The sequence below is a fragment of the Eubalaena glacialis genome, chromosome 2, assembly GCF_028564815.1.
Source record: "Eubalaena glacialis isolate mEubGla1 chromosome 2, mEubGla1.1.hap2.+ XY, whole genome shotgun sequence".
NCBI classification, from domain to species: domain Eukaryota; kingdom Metazoa; phylum Chordata; class Mammalia; order Artiodactyla; family Balaenidae; genus Eubalaena; species Eubalaena glacialis.
The window spans coordinates 145,614,340-145,627,699 of NC_083717.1; the positions used below are offsets into that span (position 1 = coordinate 145,614,340).

The 13,360-nt window shown below is 36.7% G+C and overlaps 1 protein-coding gene across 1 annotated transcript in view; it reads right to left on the minus strand.

Moving 5' to 3' along the window:
- Positions 1-7,756: 7,756 nt before the first annotated feature.
- Positions 7,757-13,360, minus strand: part of MAP4K5 (mitogen-activated protein kinase kinase kinase kinase 5) — a 155,393-nt gene continuing 149,789 nt past the window's right edge. Inside the window, exons 31-33 of the mRNA XM_061182518.1 lie at positions 13,051-13,121; positions 10,317-10,372; positions 7,757-7,922 (exon numbers count right to left, since the gene is read on the minus strand). Coding sequence (XP_061038501.1) covers positions 7,835-7,922; positions 10,317-10,372; positions 13,051-13,121 — 215 coding nt within the window. The 3' untranslated portion in view covers positions 7,757-7,834. The remainder of the gene's footprint in view (positions 7,923-10,316; positions 10,373-13,050; positions 13,122-13,360) is intronic.

Below are 13,360 nucleotides of genomic sequence, written 5' to 3' on the forward strand. Positions count from 1 at the left end.
GCTAAATGGTTTGGCTGGTAGGTGGCAACTGAATAATTACATTGAGATGTATAATCTACATGTGCTGTAGAAATTCTGGAAAACAGAAAATAGAAAATAAACAGTCAGAGATGTCATGTAAAAGTTACAGCTTGAGTGAAGTAAACTGAGTACCTTGAGTGAAGTAAAGGATTTAAATTTTTGGTGAAAAATCAGAATTTCAGGATGGGAGAGCCATTATGAGTCAAGCAATGAAGGTGGAATGACCATGGCCTTTATGTGCTGGTGTTCCAGGGAGTACTAGGAGAGAAGGCTGGGAAGTAGGTTTAGCCAAAAAATTAAAAAAAAAAAAAAAAAAAAATAGGAGCTTGATAAAAAATGCTCTCACAAGACCTTCTGCATTTACTTAACCAGTTCCCCGCCATCCCCCCCCAATTACTCTGCCTTCTTCCACACTATGCATACCTTAGCTATAATCAACATTTATTGAATGCCTACTATGTGTAAGGTACAGTATAAAAAGCTGAACTTGTATGTTTGTTCATATTGTTTCTGTCATGTAACAGAAACATGCTTGTAATTAAAGTCTTCCTTTATATTAAAAAAAAAAAAAAAAAGTAGGCACACACATAAATAACCAAATAGTCCTATAAGGTTTGTCATCAAAATAAGCATGCCCTTCCCCCATCTCTTTCTTCAAAAACCATTTTCCTTCTTTTAGCAGATTATTTTATTTCCATGTCACTAAATAAGCTACTTTTTTTTTTTTTTTTACAGAATGGTTTTTTAAATTAATTAATTAATTAATTTATGGCTGTGTTGGGTCTTCGTTTCTGTGCGAGGGCTTTCTCTAGTTGCGGCAAGCGGGGGCCACTCTTCATCGCGGTGCACGGGCCTCTCACTATCGCGGCCTCTCTTGTTGCGGAGCACAGGCTCCAGACGCGCAGGCTCAGTAAGTCTGGCTCACAGGCCTAGTTGCTCCGCAGCATGTGGGATCTTCCCAGACCAGGGCTCGAACCCGCGTCCCCTGCATTGGCAGGCAGATTCTCAACCACTGTGCCACCAGGGAAGCCCTAAGCTACTTCTTGATTTCTAATTTTTAGATATTATTCATTAATTTCCCACTGCAGAGATGAGGACTTAGGTATTTTTTCTACCTCAACTCCACACCACCATATCCTCTCTCAATAAAATTATGCTGTAATTTTGATTAGACTATTATTTACTGTTAACATTTTTATGGCATTCAACCACTGGTCATAGTTTACCTATTCCTTCTTATAACATTTTGCTTTCCTGGAGTTAATAACTGGCAGTTTTTTGTTTGATTTCAACCTTAAGTTTTGTGGTTTTTTTAACATCTTTATTGGAGTATAATTGCTTTCCAATGGTGTGTTAGTTTCTGCTTTATGACAAAGTGAATCAGCTATACATACACATATATCCCCATATCTCCTCCCTCTTGTGTCTCCCTCCCGTCCTCCCTATCCCACTCCTCTAGATGGTCACAAAGTACCAAGCTGATCTCCCTGTGCTATGCAGCTGCTTCCCACTAGCTATCTATTTTGCATTTGGTAGTGTACATATGTCCATGCCACTCTCTCACTTCGTCTCAGCTTACCCTTCCCCCTCCCAGTGTCCTCAAGTGCATTCTCTATGTCTGCATCTTTATTCCTGTCCTGCCCCTAGGTTCTTCAGAAGCATTTTTTTTTAGATTCCATATATATGTGTTAGCATACAGTATTTGTTTTTCTCTTTCTGACTTACTTCACTCTGTATGACAGACTCTAGGTCCATCCACCTCACTACAAATAACTCAATTTCGTTTCTTTTTATGGCTGAGTAATATTCCACTGTATATATGTGCCACGTCTTCTTTATCCATTCATCTGTCGATGGACACTTAGGTTGCTTCCATGTCCTGACTATTGTAAATAGAGCTGCAATGAACATTGTGGTACATGACTCTTTTTGAATTATGGTTTCCTCAGGGTATACGCCCAGCAGTGGGATCGCTGGGTCGTATAATAGTTCTATTTTTACTTTGTTAAGGAACCTCGGTAATGTTCTCCATAGTGGCTGTTATCAATTTACATTCCCACGAACAGTGTAGGAGGGTTCCTTTTTCACCACACCCTCTCCAGCATTTATTGTTTGTAGATTTTTTGACGATGGCCATTCTGACTGGTGTGAGGTGATACCTCATTGTAGTTTTGATCTGCATTTCTCTAATGATTAGTGATGTTGAGCATCCTTTCATGTGTTTGTTGGCAATCTGTATATCTTCTTTGGAGAAATGTCTATTTCTGCCCATTTTTGGATTGTTTGTTTTTTTGATATTGAGCTGCATGAGCTGCTTGTAAATTTTGGAGATTAATCCTTTGTCAGTTGCTTAATTTGCAAATATTTACTCCCATTCTGAGGGTTGTCTTTTTGTCTTGTTTATGGTTTCTTTTGCTGTGTGAAAGCTTTTAAGTTTCATTAGGTCCCATTTGTTTATTTTTGTTTTTATTTCCATTTCTCTAGGAGGTGGGTCAAAAAGGATCTTGCTGTGATTTATGTCATAGAGTGTTCTGCCTTTTTTTTCCTCTAAGAGTTTTATAGTGTCTGGCCTTACATTTAGGTCTTTAATCCATTTTGAGTTTCTTTTTGTGTATGGTGTCAGGGAGTGTTCTAATTTCATTCTTTTACATGTAGCTGTCCAGTTTTCCCAGCACCACTTATTGAAGAGGCTGTCTTTTCTCCATTGTATATTCTTGCCTCCTTTATCAAAAATAAGGTGACCATACGTGCATGGGTTTATCTCTGGACTTTCTATCCTGTTCCACTGATCTATATTTCTGTTTTTGTGCCAGTACCATACTGTCTTGATTACTGCAGCTTTGTAGTATAGTCTGAAGTCCAGGAGCCTGATTCCTCCAGCTCCATTTTTCTTTCTCAAGATTGCTTTGGCTATTCGGGGTCTTTTGTGTTTCCATACAAATTGTGAAATTTTTTGTTCTAGTTCTGTGAAAAATTCCATTGGCAATTTGATAGGGATTGCATTGAATCTGTAGATTGCTTTGGGTAGTATAGTCATTTTCACAATGTTGATTCTTCCAATCCAAGCACACGGTATCTCTCTCCATCTGTTTGTATCATCTTTAACTTCTTTCATCAGTGTCTTATAGTTTCGTGCATACAGGTCTTTTGTCTCCTTAGGTAGGTTTATTCCTAGGTATTTTATTCTGTTTGTTGCAATGGTAAATGGGAGTGTTTCCTTAATTTCTCTTTCAGGTTTTTCATCATTAGTGTATAGGAATGCAAGAGATTTCTGTGCATTAATCTTGTATCCTGCAACTTAACCAAATTCACTGATTACCTCTAGAAGTTTTCTGGTGGCATTTTTAGGATTCTCTATGTATAGTATCATGTCATCTGCCAACAGTGCCAGTTTTACTTCTTCTTTTCCGATTTGGATTCCTTTTATTTCTTTTTCTTCTCTGATTGCTGGGGCTAAAACTTCCAAAACTATGTTGAATAACAGTGGTGAGAGTGGACAACCTTGTCTTGTTCCTGATCTTAGAGGAAACGGTTTCATTTTTTCACCATTGAGAACGATGTTGGCTGTGGGTTTGTCATATATGGCCTTTGTTGAGGTCAGTTCCCTCTATGCCTACTTTCTGGAGGGTTTTTATCATAAATGGGTGTTGAATTTTGTCAAAAGCTTTTTCTGCATCTATTGAGATGATCATATGGTTTTTCTCCTTCAATTTGTTAATATGGTGTATCACATTGACTGATTTGCATATACTGAAGAATCCTTGCATTCCTGGGATAAACCCCACTTGATCATGGTGTATGATCCTTTTAATGTGCTGTTGGATTCTGTTTGCTAGTATTTTGTTGAGGATTTTTGCATCTATGTTCATCAGTGATGTTGGCCTGTAATTTTCTTTCTTTGTGACATCTTTGGTTTTGGTATCAGGGTGATGGTGGCCTCGTAGAATGAGCTGGGGAGTGTTCCTCCCTCTGCTATATTTTGGAAGAGTTTGAGAAGGATAGGTGTTAGCTCTTCTCTAAATGTTTGATAGAATTTGCCTGTGAAGCTATCTGGTTCAACCTTAGGTAAGTTTTTGCTTAGAAATAATATCATCACTATTGGGACTTCCCTGGCAGTCCAGTGGTTGAGACTTCACCTTCCAATGCAAGGGAGTGAGGGCTCGATCCCTGGTTAGGGATCTAAGATCCCATAGGCCTCGTGGCCAAAAAGCCAAAACATGAAACTAAGCAATGCTGTAACAAATCCAAAAAAGACTTTAAAAATGGTCCACATCAAAAAAATCTTTAAAAAAAAAAAAAAAAAGAAATAATATCATCACTGATTGAATCCCTCCACCCATTTCTGATTTCAGCCACAGAGGCGGAGCTCAGATTTATCTCCTACTCTTCCAGCTTTCTGCCTCAGGGCATTCTGTGACACTGAAGGAGCCCACGTGGCCCAAGTACAAGCTGCAACTTGGTACTTCAGGAGGTAATGTCCTGGCAGCAACTCACCTAGTGAGGAGCGTGTCAAGATAAATGGTCCAGCCACTTGTCTTTCAGGAGACAATTGTGGGAACTATCACAGAGCTTCACAGAAGACCTGGTGGATCAAGCTGCCATTGTCTACACAGCAATGACCTCAATAATACACCTTTACATTGACCTTTCCTCCTTCTTCATTTCAGTATCACAAGTCCCTCACTCTGATTTTTTGGGGTCTGGGAGATGCAGCAGGTAATTTATTATTTAGTCTTTCTGAAAAAGCCTCTCTGGGAGCTTCTGATATGCTTCACTATGTTCTGTATGTCTGGTGTGGTGTCATCCTTGGATATCATCATCATCCGGGGAGTTCCTTCATCTCTCTCCTATGCTGAATCCCAGTCTTTGCACCTATGTCTTCATATTGCTTGGTTTATGACCTTATTTTTAGGAAGCACATCCTCTAGTAGGTTCTTGAGAAAGACTATATGAAAGGTAAAGTTTGTGAGACCTTGTACAAATAAAAATGTCTTCATTATAACCTTAGGTTCAATTAATAGTTTATTTGAATCCAGAATTTTAGGTTGGAAATTTCTTTCAGAATTTTGAAGGCACTGCTTCTGTTGAAATCTGAAGTTATTCCGATTCTTATTTCTTGGTATTTGACCTGCCCCTTTTCTTCAGAAACATAACAGATCTTCTCTTTGACCCTGACATGCCTGAAATTTCATAATAGATTTTTTTCATCCACTGTGTTCTTTCAATCTAAAATCTTAAGTTCTTTAGTACTGAGAATATTTCTTGAAATACTCTGATTCCCTATTTTCTCTGTTCTTTTTGGAACTCTGGGAGACTGGATATTGGGCCTCCTGGCCTGTTAATTTTCTTAATTTTTTTCTCCAATATTTTCATTTCTTTTTATTTTCTGAGAAATTTCTTCAACTTTATATTCTAAATCATCTATTGAATTATTCAGCTATGCTATATTTTTTCTAATAGCTCTGTTTTTTTGAAAGCTCCTTTTTTAGTATCCTACTCCTGATTCATAGTTGCAACATCTTTGCAAAGATACTTTTTCTTTTGACATTTTCTTCATTCTGCATAGTCTGTTTCCATTAGGTGCTTTTTCCCCTATTGTTTTCTCTCTTTCCTGTAAGAGGCTTTCCTCAGATGTTTCATAATTCCTGGTTGTTTAATCATTTTTATTATTGTTTTAAAATATTTATTTATTTATTTACTTTGGCTGCACTGGGTCTTAGTTGTGGTATGCGGGATCTTCATTGCAGCATGCGGGCTTCTTAGTTGCGGCATGCATGTGGGATCTAGTTCCCCGACCAGGGATCGAACCCGGGCCCCCTGCATTGGGAGCGCGGAGTATTACCCACTGGACCACCACGGAAGTCCCTGTTTAATCATTTTTAATAGCATAGGACTAAAAGACTAACTGTAAGCTCTGGATGCATGCAAAGGGTGGTGGGCACATTACAATTTTCACTGTAGAGTTATCCAGCTGGGCAGTTTAGCCAGGACACTTCTGATGTCAGGATCTCTTTAGGTCTTTCCACTTGCACTGACCAGATGGCACAGAGAGGACTCTTCCAGTATTGTTAGGATGGGAAGATCTGGCTGCCAGGATTCAGAGAGGAGGAGGAGGATATTGGTCTTTGTATCCAGAATGCAAATATTTCCTGTTTTGAGTATGGTCTCCTGCCATCTATTGTATCCAGTGTCCTTCAGTCCAGAGGCCCCATTTAACATACCCAAAATAAACAGCAACATACTTACTGAAATCATAGCATTTTTAAAGGACAATACTTTATATATTTCATTTGCATAATATTTTATTGTTTGCATATTGCATAGTGAAAAGAACAGAGTCACAAGACTCATAGTCTGGCTCAACCACTAACTTGCTGTGTGAATTGGGTTAAGTCTCTTAACCTTGCTAACCCCTTGTCTCCTCATCTAAAAAAAGGAGATGATGATAATACCTACTATACAGGACTGCTAAAGACCGAATGAGATAGTTACACTGTCTTCCTCTCAAGGAACTGCTGAAAATGAATCTGTAGTCTGCTCTTGCCACCCCCTTGTTCATCATCTCAACAACAACTGTTAAATGCATTAAGACAATAGGTACCAGTGTGATGCTTTCATTTTGAAAACTAACAATAGCAGAAAGGAAGAAAACTCAAAAATGGCCCAATCCTTACTTATCTTTAGAATACTGATTTTTATAATACTTATTTATACTACCCCATCAGGAATTAAATTTCATTTAAAGATTTTTTTTTAAAACCTACTCAAAATGAGGATCTATATATGTGAAAAACCCAAAAATACACATGTAGTTGCTTTACAGTTTCCCCTCTGGTATAGTATAAGTAAAATACATATCACGGGCAGTTAAACACTTTTCCCCCCTACATTAGGGATGATAATATATATGAAGATTAATTTCTTATGCATTATCCCTAATGTAAAAAAAAAATCACAGGTATATTATACTGCTTGTCAAGAATACATACACACGGTAGTCACATCTAGAAATACACACTCCTTCTAACAATATTTCAACCATCATCATTATCTTCTGTATGACCCCCTACAATTATATGTAGTTGAAAACACAAAACTCTCTTTTAAGGCAATTCTGGATGATATTATATAACAAAATACTTGTGTTAAATAATATTGCATGTATGTATTGAACCTCCAAACACAGCCTTTAAACCCTCAAAGTACTAGTCTTAAAAGGTAAACAAAATTTTTATATATTATAAAAAAATTTAAGCTGCTCTGCAACCTTCCTTTACTAAAAGTTAGATACATTACACCACTCCAGCAAGAGATTAATAAATAAGGATTAAATATTCTATTTTACAAAAACATACAGAATGGCCAATGTAAAAGTGAAAGGCTTACCCGATAATTTCTTTATCAAATTATGTTCATTAAGAAGGAATAAAACATGGTATAAAATGAGAAAACTGTCACTGAATTTATCTCTCTGAAGATAATCACATGAGCTGTTATCTAAAAATATCATGGCATCCTTATTACAAACATTATTTTTTTTAAAAAGACTGTGTTTCCTGGAACTAGAGGACTATCTGTCTCATAGCTTTTATTAAGCAAACTTGATAAAACCACCACATAGTGGCAAGAGATAGAATAGCTGTTTCCAGCTACAGAAAATACTGAATTCTACCTTAAAGTACAGATCATTTGAGATATAACCCATAACAATTAAAGCAAATCATAGTGTAGTTTGTACTGAATTTCCTTAAGATATTTTTGCTTTCAATGGAGTGTATTCATTTTCCTGTCATTTGAGACCAGTTTCTGTTGCTTAGTAACTATTTTCATGTCCAGCCAAGATGTAAAGATTGCTGTGTGCAGTAGGATTTTCTGTTGGCCTACTTTCCAAAACAACAACCCTGCAATTAAATCAAAACAAAAGTCTTGTTAAAGAGTAGAAACAGAGATTTCATCTTCAAATACTAACATCAAACCAGGAAAGAATATCATTGTTCACATTCACATAAGATTACACAGAGATCACATTAATAGATGCACAGTCAAATTCAGCTTTACATTTTATAGCTTAAAAACAAAACTGAATAAGAATTGATGAATTTATGAATATAAAATATTAAAAACATTTCAGGATAGTCTCATCTTATTCCAACTAAAAACAAATTTGCTTAATCATATATGCCAAAAAAAGGTATAATAAAGCTTTAGAACATACATGAACAAGAAGGGGATGGAGGAAGGGCTGAGAGAATAAAACAGGATTTTAAGAGGCACCCACTCACACTGTTCTTCAAGGTATTTGCAAATAAATAGTTTTAAAAAGTATGAAATGGGGCCATCTCCCTTGTCCCTGGAACAAAGGCAGGGTAAGAGTTCAATGAAAGGACCAATAGGAAGAAAAACCAATCAAGTGTCATATCACAGGATCTACACTGTGGGAAGACAGGTTTGAGAACAAAATAAAAAACAATATGCCCATGCAGAGAAGAAAGTCTAGAAGGGGAAATGGGAGGGGGGGGGAGTTGCATAAATAACTTATATTTTTCTAGTGTATGAATTTCCTACAACTAGCATATTATTACTCTTGAAATGAAAACAACAAAAAAGTAATACATACTTAAAGTATGCATTAAAGAAAAGTAGAAAGGGAAAATAAAATTACCTATAATTCAACTGCCCAAAGTTTACCATTATTAATATTCTGACATAGTTTTCTTTCCTCCTAGACATTAATACCTATATTTAAACAATACAATTTAACAAATCACTTTAAAAATTAAGACAAAACAAAAGCCTTGGTTAAGACATACGTCTTAAAATCAAGGAGATGCCCAAGTAAGAAGATAACCAGAACAAGGCAATGGTCTGAAAAAAGTAGTTTTTTAGGGCAATAGTGACAGAATGGAGAAACAATACAAACAAAGAAGGGGTAGATGAAAGAGAAAATTCTGAAAATTCTGGGGGAAGGAGTTGGAAGGAAACAAGTAACTAAGAGAAATGGCTTCTGATGCCTACCCTCTATCAAGCAGAAATCTCTCATACTATGTCTCACCAGAGTGCTATTTGTGCCAGGATCACTGAATGATCTACAATTCTTTTGTCAGCCCTTCCTGGAGAAGCAAAGGGCCTCCCATTCAACAGTCACTTACCAGGTGGTCCTCCAATTCTCTTTTTTGCAGGACTAGTTACTAGGTTGCCATGCTCTCTGGGCTTGCCTTTTCAACGGCATTTTCCAAAAATCCTTTTTCTCTTTAAAAAATTTTTATGGAGTCATAACTCCAATTCTCCCCGCCTTCCCTAAGTGTGTAATATCTAAGCAATGGTTTTGTGACTAGACTGAACTTGAAGATCAGAGGTTCTCAATCCTTGCCTCAGGACTAATGTATACCACTATAGCCAGTTTTGCTGCAGTAACAACTTTTGGAAAATAGGAAGGGATAGGTATTTTATTCATTGTAGAGGTAGATAACATAGACTTTGAAGAACAAAAGCTATAATTCTTTTTTCATGAGATGGCATAGTTTTGGAACTTATCTTTCATTTTGATCACAGAGACCACATAATTCCTTCTAATTTAGAATGACCTCAGAGACTCAGTCAAATATCTTGTGATATAAAAGTAAATGTCAGGAGGTGCACATTCTGTTGGATATATACAGTAACAGTTAATAGAAGTTAACATGCCAGGAAGAAATGATGAAAACAAAGGAGCCTGAAATATGTCATGGTACTAGGGACATAAACACCTATTTAACACATTTTGTCTTGGCTGAGTATAACTGTTTCTAGAATCATGATCCTCACACTGACAAAAGCTTGCTTAATTGACTAATTAAAGTATTTCTCTCTCTCTCTCAATAAAGATACAGGAAAATTTCTCTAAGATTCTGAAGCCTCTAAGAGTTTTGTTTAACATACATAAAAATAAATAAATGAACAAACCAAACAAAAACAAACACGTAGATACAGAGTGGCTACCAGGGGGAAGAGGTAGGGGCGGAGGGAGACCGAAATGGGTAAAGGGGGTTAATTGTGTGGTGTTGAAAGGAAACTAAACTTTTGGTGGTGAGCACACTGTAGGGTATACAGAACTAGAAATATAATGTATACATGAAATTTATATAAATGTTATAAGCCAATGTTACTTCTATTGAACAATATAAATAAACATATTGAAACAATATAAATAAGTATATTGAAAAAGAAGTTCTGTTTGAAACACAGTCAGAGGTTGACAGTATAATTAAAAATACAATCGTTGAACTCCTTTGGTAATAAAACAACCAAACTATTACCTGTCTGATCCTAATAAGCGGAAAACTCTTGTTTCATCTGAAATCTCCTGGGTAACCTATGAAAGAAAATAGCCCATATTATTAGTCACCATATTATTTAAATTATAATTTAAAGATCATTTAGATAGAGCAAGTATTAAAAAGAATGATAATTTTTGATAGACTCAATTCCTCAAATTAAACAGATTTTAGTAAGTTTTTTTTTTGACTGCTTATTACTAGAAACAAATCAACATTTATGGAATATCTGTATGGGTCAAGCACTTTCCTTAGAACTTTTTATGATATGTATTATCATTCCCATATTATTAAAGAGAAAACTAAGACTCAGTGAGGTTAAGTAACTTACTTTTAGGTCATATAACTAGTAGACCCAAGATCTGAGTACAGGTTTGCTGGACTGCACAGCCCCTACTCCTTCCTTTATGTCATAGGGCAGATGCTTGAGGTGGCACCCCTCAGCCCACCTGATTTCAGCAGAGCTGCGGTAGACACCCCCATGCACCAGTGTCTTACATCTGTGTACCGGGGGTATTCCTCTGCTCTGTCTTCTCCAAAACTAAAGAAAGAAGGTACTCAGTCGTGCACAGGTACTATTCCAAAGTGTGGGGAGTTGACACCTCTGGGGGAAACCCTTAACTACCAGGAACAGCAGTTGGTGTATAAATGCACCCGCCTCCCCACCTTCTGATGAGCCAATTCTGAGGTGTGCTCCACACTGTTCCTCAGTAGTCCCTATGGGATTAAGCCCTCGTTGCCCATATTGAGAACCAGTTTATTAATGTGCTCTTTGTTGGCTTTTTGTCCCTCTCCATCTTACATTCCTTACTCTGTCACTTGTTTTCTGGGATCTACTCCCAAATAAACAAGGACCTGAGACCTTGTTTTAGAGTCAGCTTTTGGAGGAACCCAAACTATGACAGTGTGGATATAAAATAAAATAAGTATAAAAATACTCTGCTATCAATGAGTTTGCAGTCTAGCTGGGAAGATGGAATTAATAAACTTGAATCAGAAAATAAATCTGGTGCTATACTAAATGCAGCTGATTTTCAGAGTATTAAGTTCAGAAATGTTCCAATCATTGTGGACTAGAATGGCTGAATATTACATTATGAACATTATAGCTAGGCTCAAATTGAAGGATTAGAACAAAACCAGAAAGAAAAAGGTAAGCAAGATGACTTAAAAATAGGAGGTAGAATTCACACTAGATATGGTAAACAACAAGTAACTTCTACAGATTTCTAACCACAGGAGTGACACAGTGAAAATAGCATCTAAGGACAATTAATGTTATGGCAGTAAGTAGGACTGTAGGCTTCATTAAATGCAGGGGCCTGGTGACATTTAGTGACATGGTCAGTAACTAAACGGATGCTTTCAAAGACAGCTGATTTATGTCATTTTCTCTTGGAAGCATTCTAATTCCACTGATTTACATCATTTTTACTTGGAAGCATTCTATTTCTGCATTCATATAAAAGGTGGAAATAGTTATATTTAAATAACAGGGTAAAGGTAATTCAAATAGAAGATTTTAAGCTTCAAAATAAGTCCATAAATTTGTGAGGCCCTGGTGTGCAAGAATTACACAGGTACTCACACAAATGGGAAATGTCTCTGTTAGTATTCTCTTAACTGTTAGGATTCACCTCTCAAGGTGGGAGTCCAAGTCCCACCTCCTACATGAAATGTATCCCGATTATCTCAGTAGAAGTGATTTTTGGAGACCCTTCACATCCAGGCTCTGTCACTTAACTAGTTCTGTAACTCTGGGTAAGTTACTTAACCACTCTGTACCTGTAAAATCGGGAATATGAATAGTACATAACTTTACTTTGAATTGTACCTAAACCCCACTATATTATTAGCCTTCAGTAAGCTAGTATTTGTAAAGTGCCTGGAAGACAGACATCATAAGGGTTTGATGTTATTTATAATTATGCTTCATTATGTTTTCAGTGCTATAATAAGAATAGTGTCCTAAATGTATTTGATACTCAATAAATATTTAGTAAACGAATTAATTTTCTTAGATTTTCCTTAGTCCTGTGATCCAATACATATTAATTTAGAATTTTAAATATAACATTAAAAAAGAAGCTGCAGGGGCTTCCCTGGTGGTGCAGGGGTTAAGAATCGCCTGCCAATGCAGGGGACACGGGTTCGAGCCCTGGCTCGGGAAGATCCCACATGCCGTGGAGCAACTAAGCCCGTGCGTCACAACTACTGAAGCCCGAGTGCCTAAAGCCCGTGGTCCCAACAAGAGAAGCCACCACAACGAGAAGCCTGCGCACCACAATGAAGAATAGCCCCCGTTCGCCGCAACCAGAGAAAAGCCCGCGTGCAGCAACGAAGACCCAACGTAGCCAAAAATAAAAATAAATAAAATAAATTTATAAAAAAAAAAAGAAGCTGCACATTTATAGACTATGGGAAAGGCTTATTACCTTTAGAAAAGTTTAGTAAGTTTAGCAACCATATTTATAAATTACAAATAAGAGGACTGAAATTGTGTAAACTCATGTTTGACAATTCCTTGTGGCCACTGAGAATACAATAAATACAAAACTGAACATTATCTGAAGGGAAAACACTGGCAGTTTTGTTCTACCAGCATTAAAGGCATTAAACATAGCAACGTGGGTTCAGAAAGAAAATACATAAAACGAATGTTTCAACATTTAAAATCTTTAATGGGAATCACTGGAGGTAATTTGAGAAATCTTACCTCATCTGATTTGAAGCTTTTACCCTGCATTCCATGTTTCCAGAAAGCCAACACACTGTCTTGAAGGCATACTAAAAAGATAAGGGAGAACGGGACTAAAATAAGGCACATAGTAGTAGTGCATTATACATTTTCCTTAACTGTCTTTAATAAATGATAATGTAAGGCTATTCAAGTGCTTGGTGCAAAATGCCACTGTCTAGACCATTAGTTCCCAACATTTTTGTGTCTAAGTCATGTCAAAGCTCAAATAATTTATTGAGGCAAGGTCATGGAAGTTTTCAAAGATACATTATAACAGGCATTTATT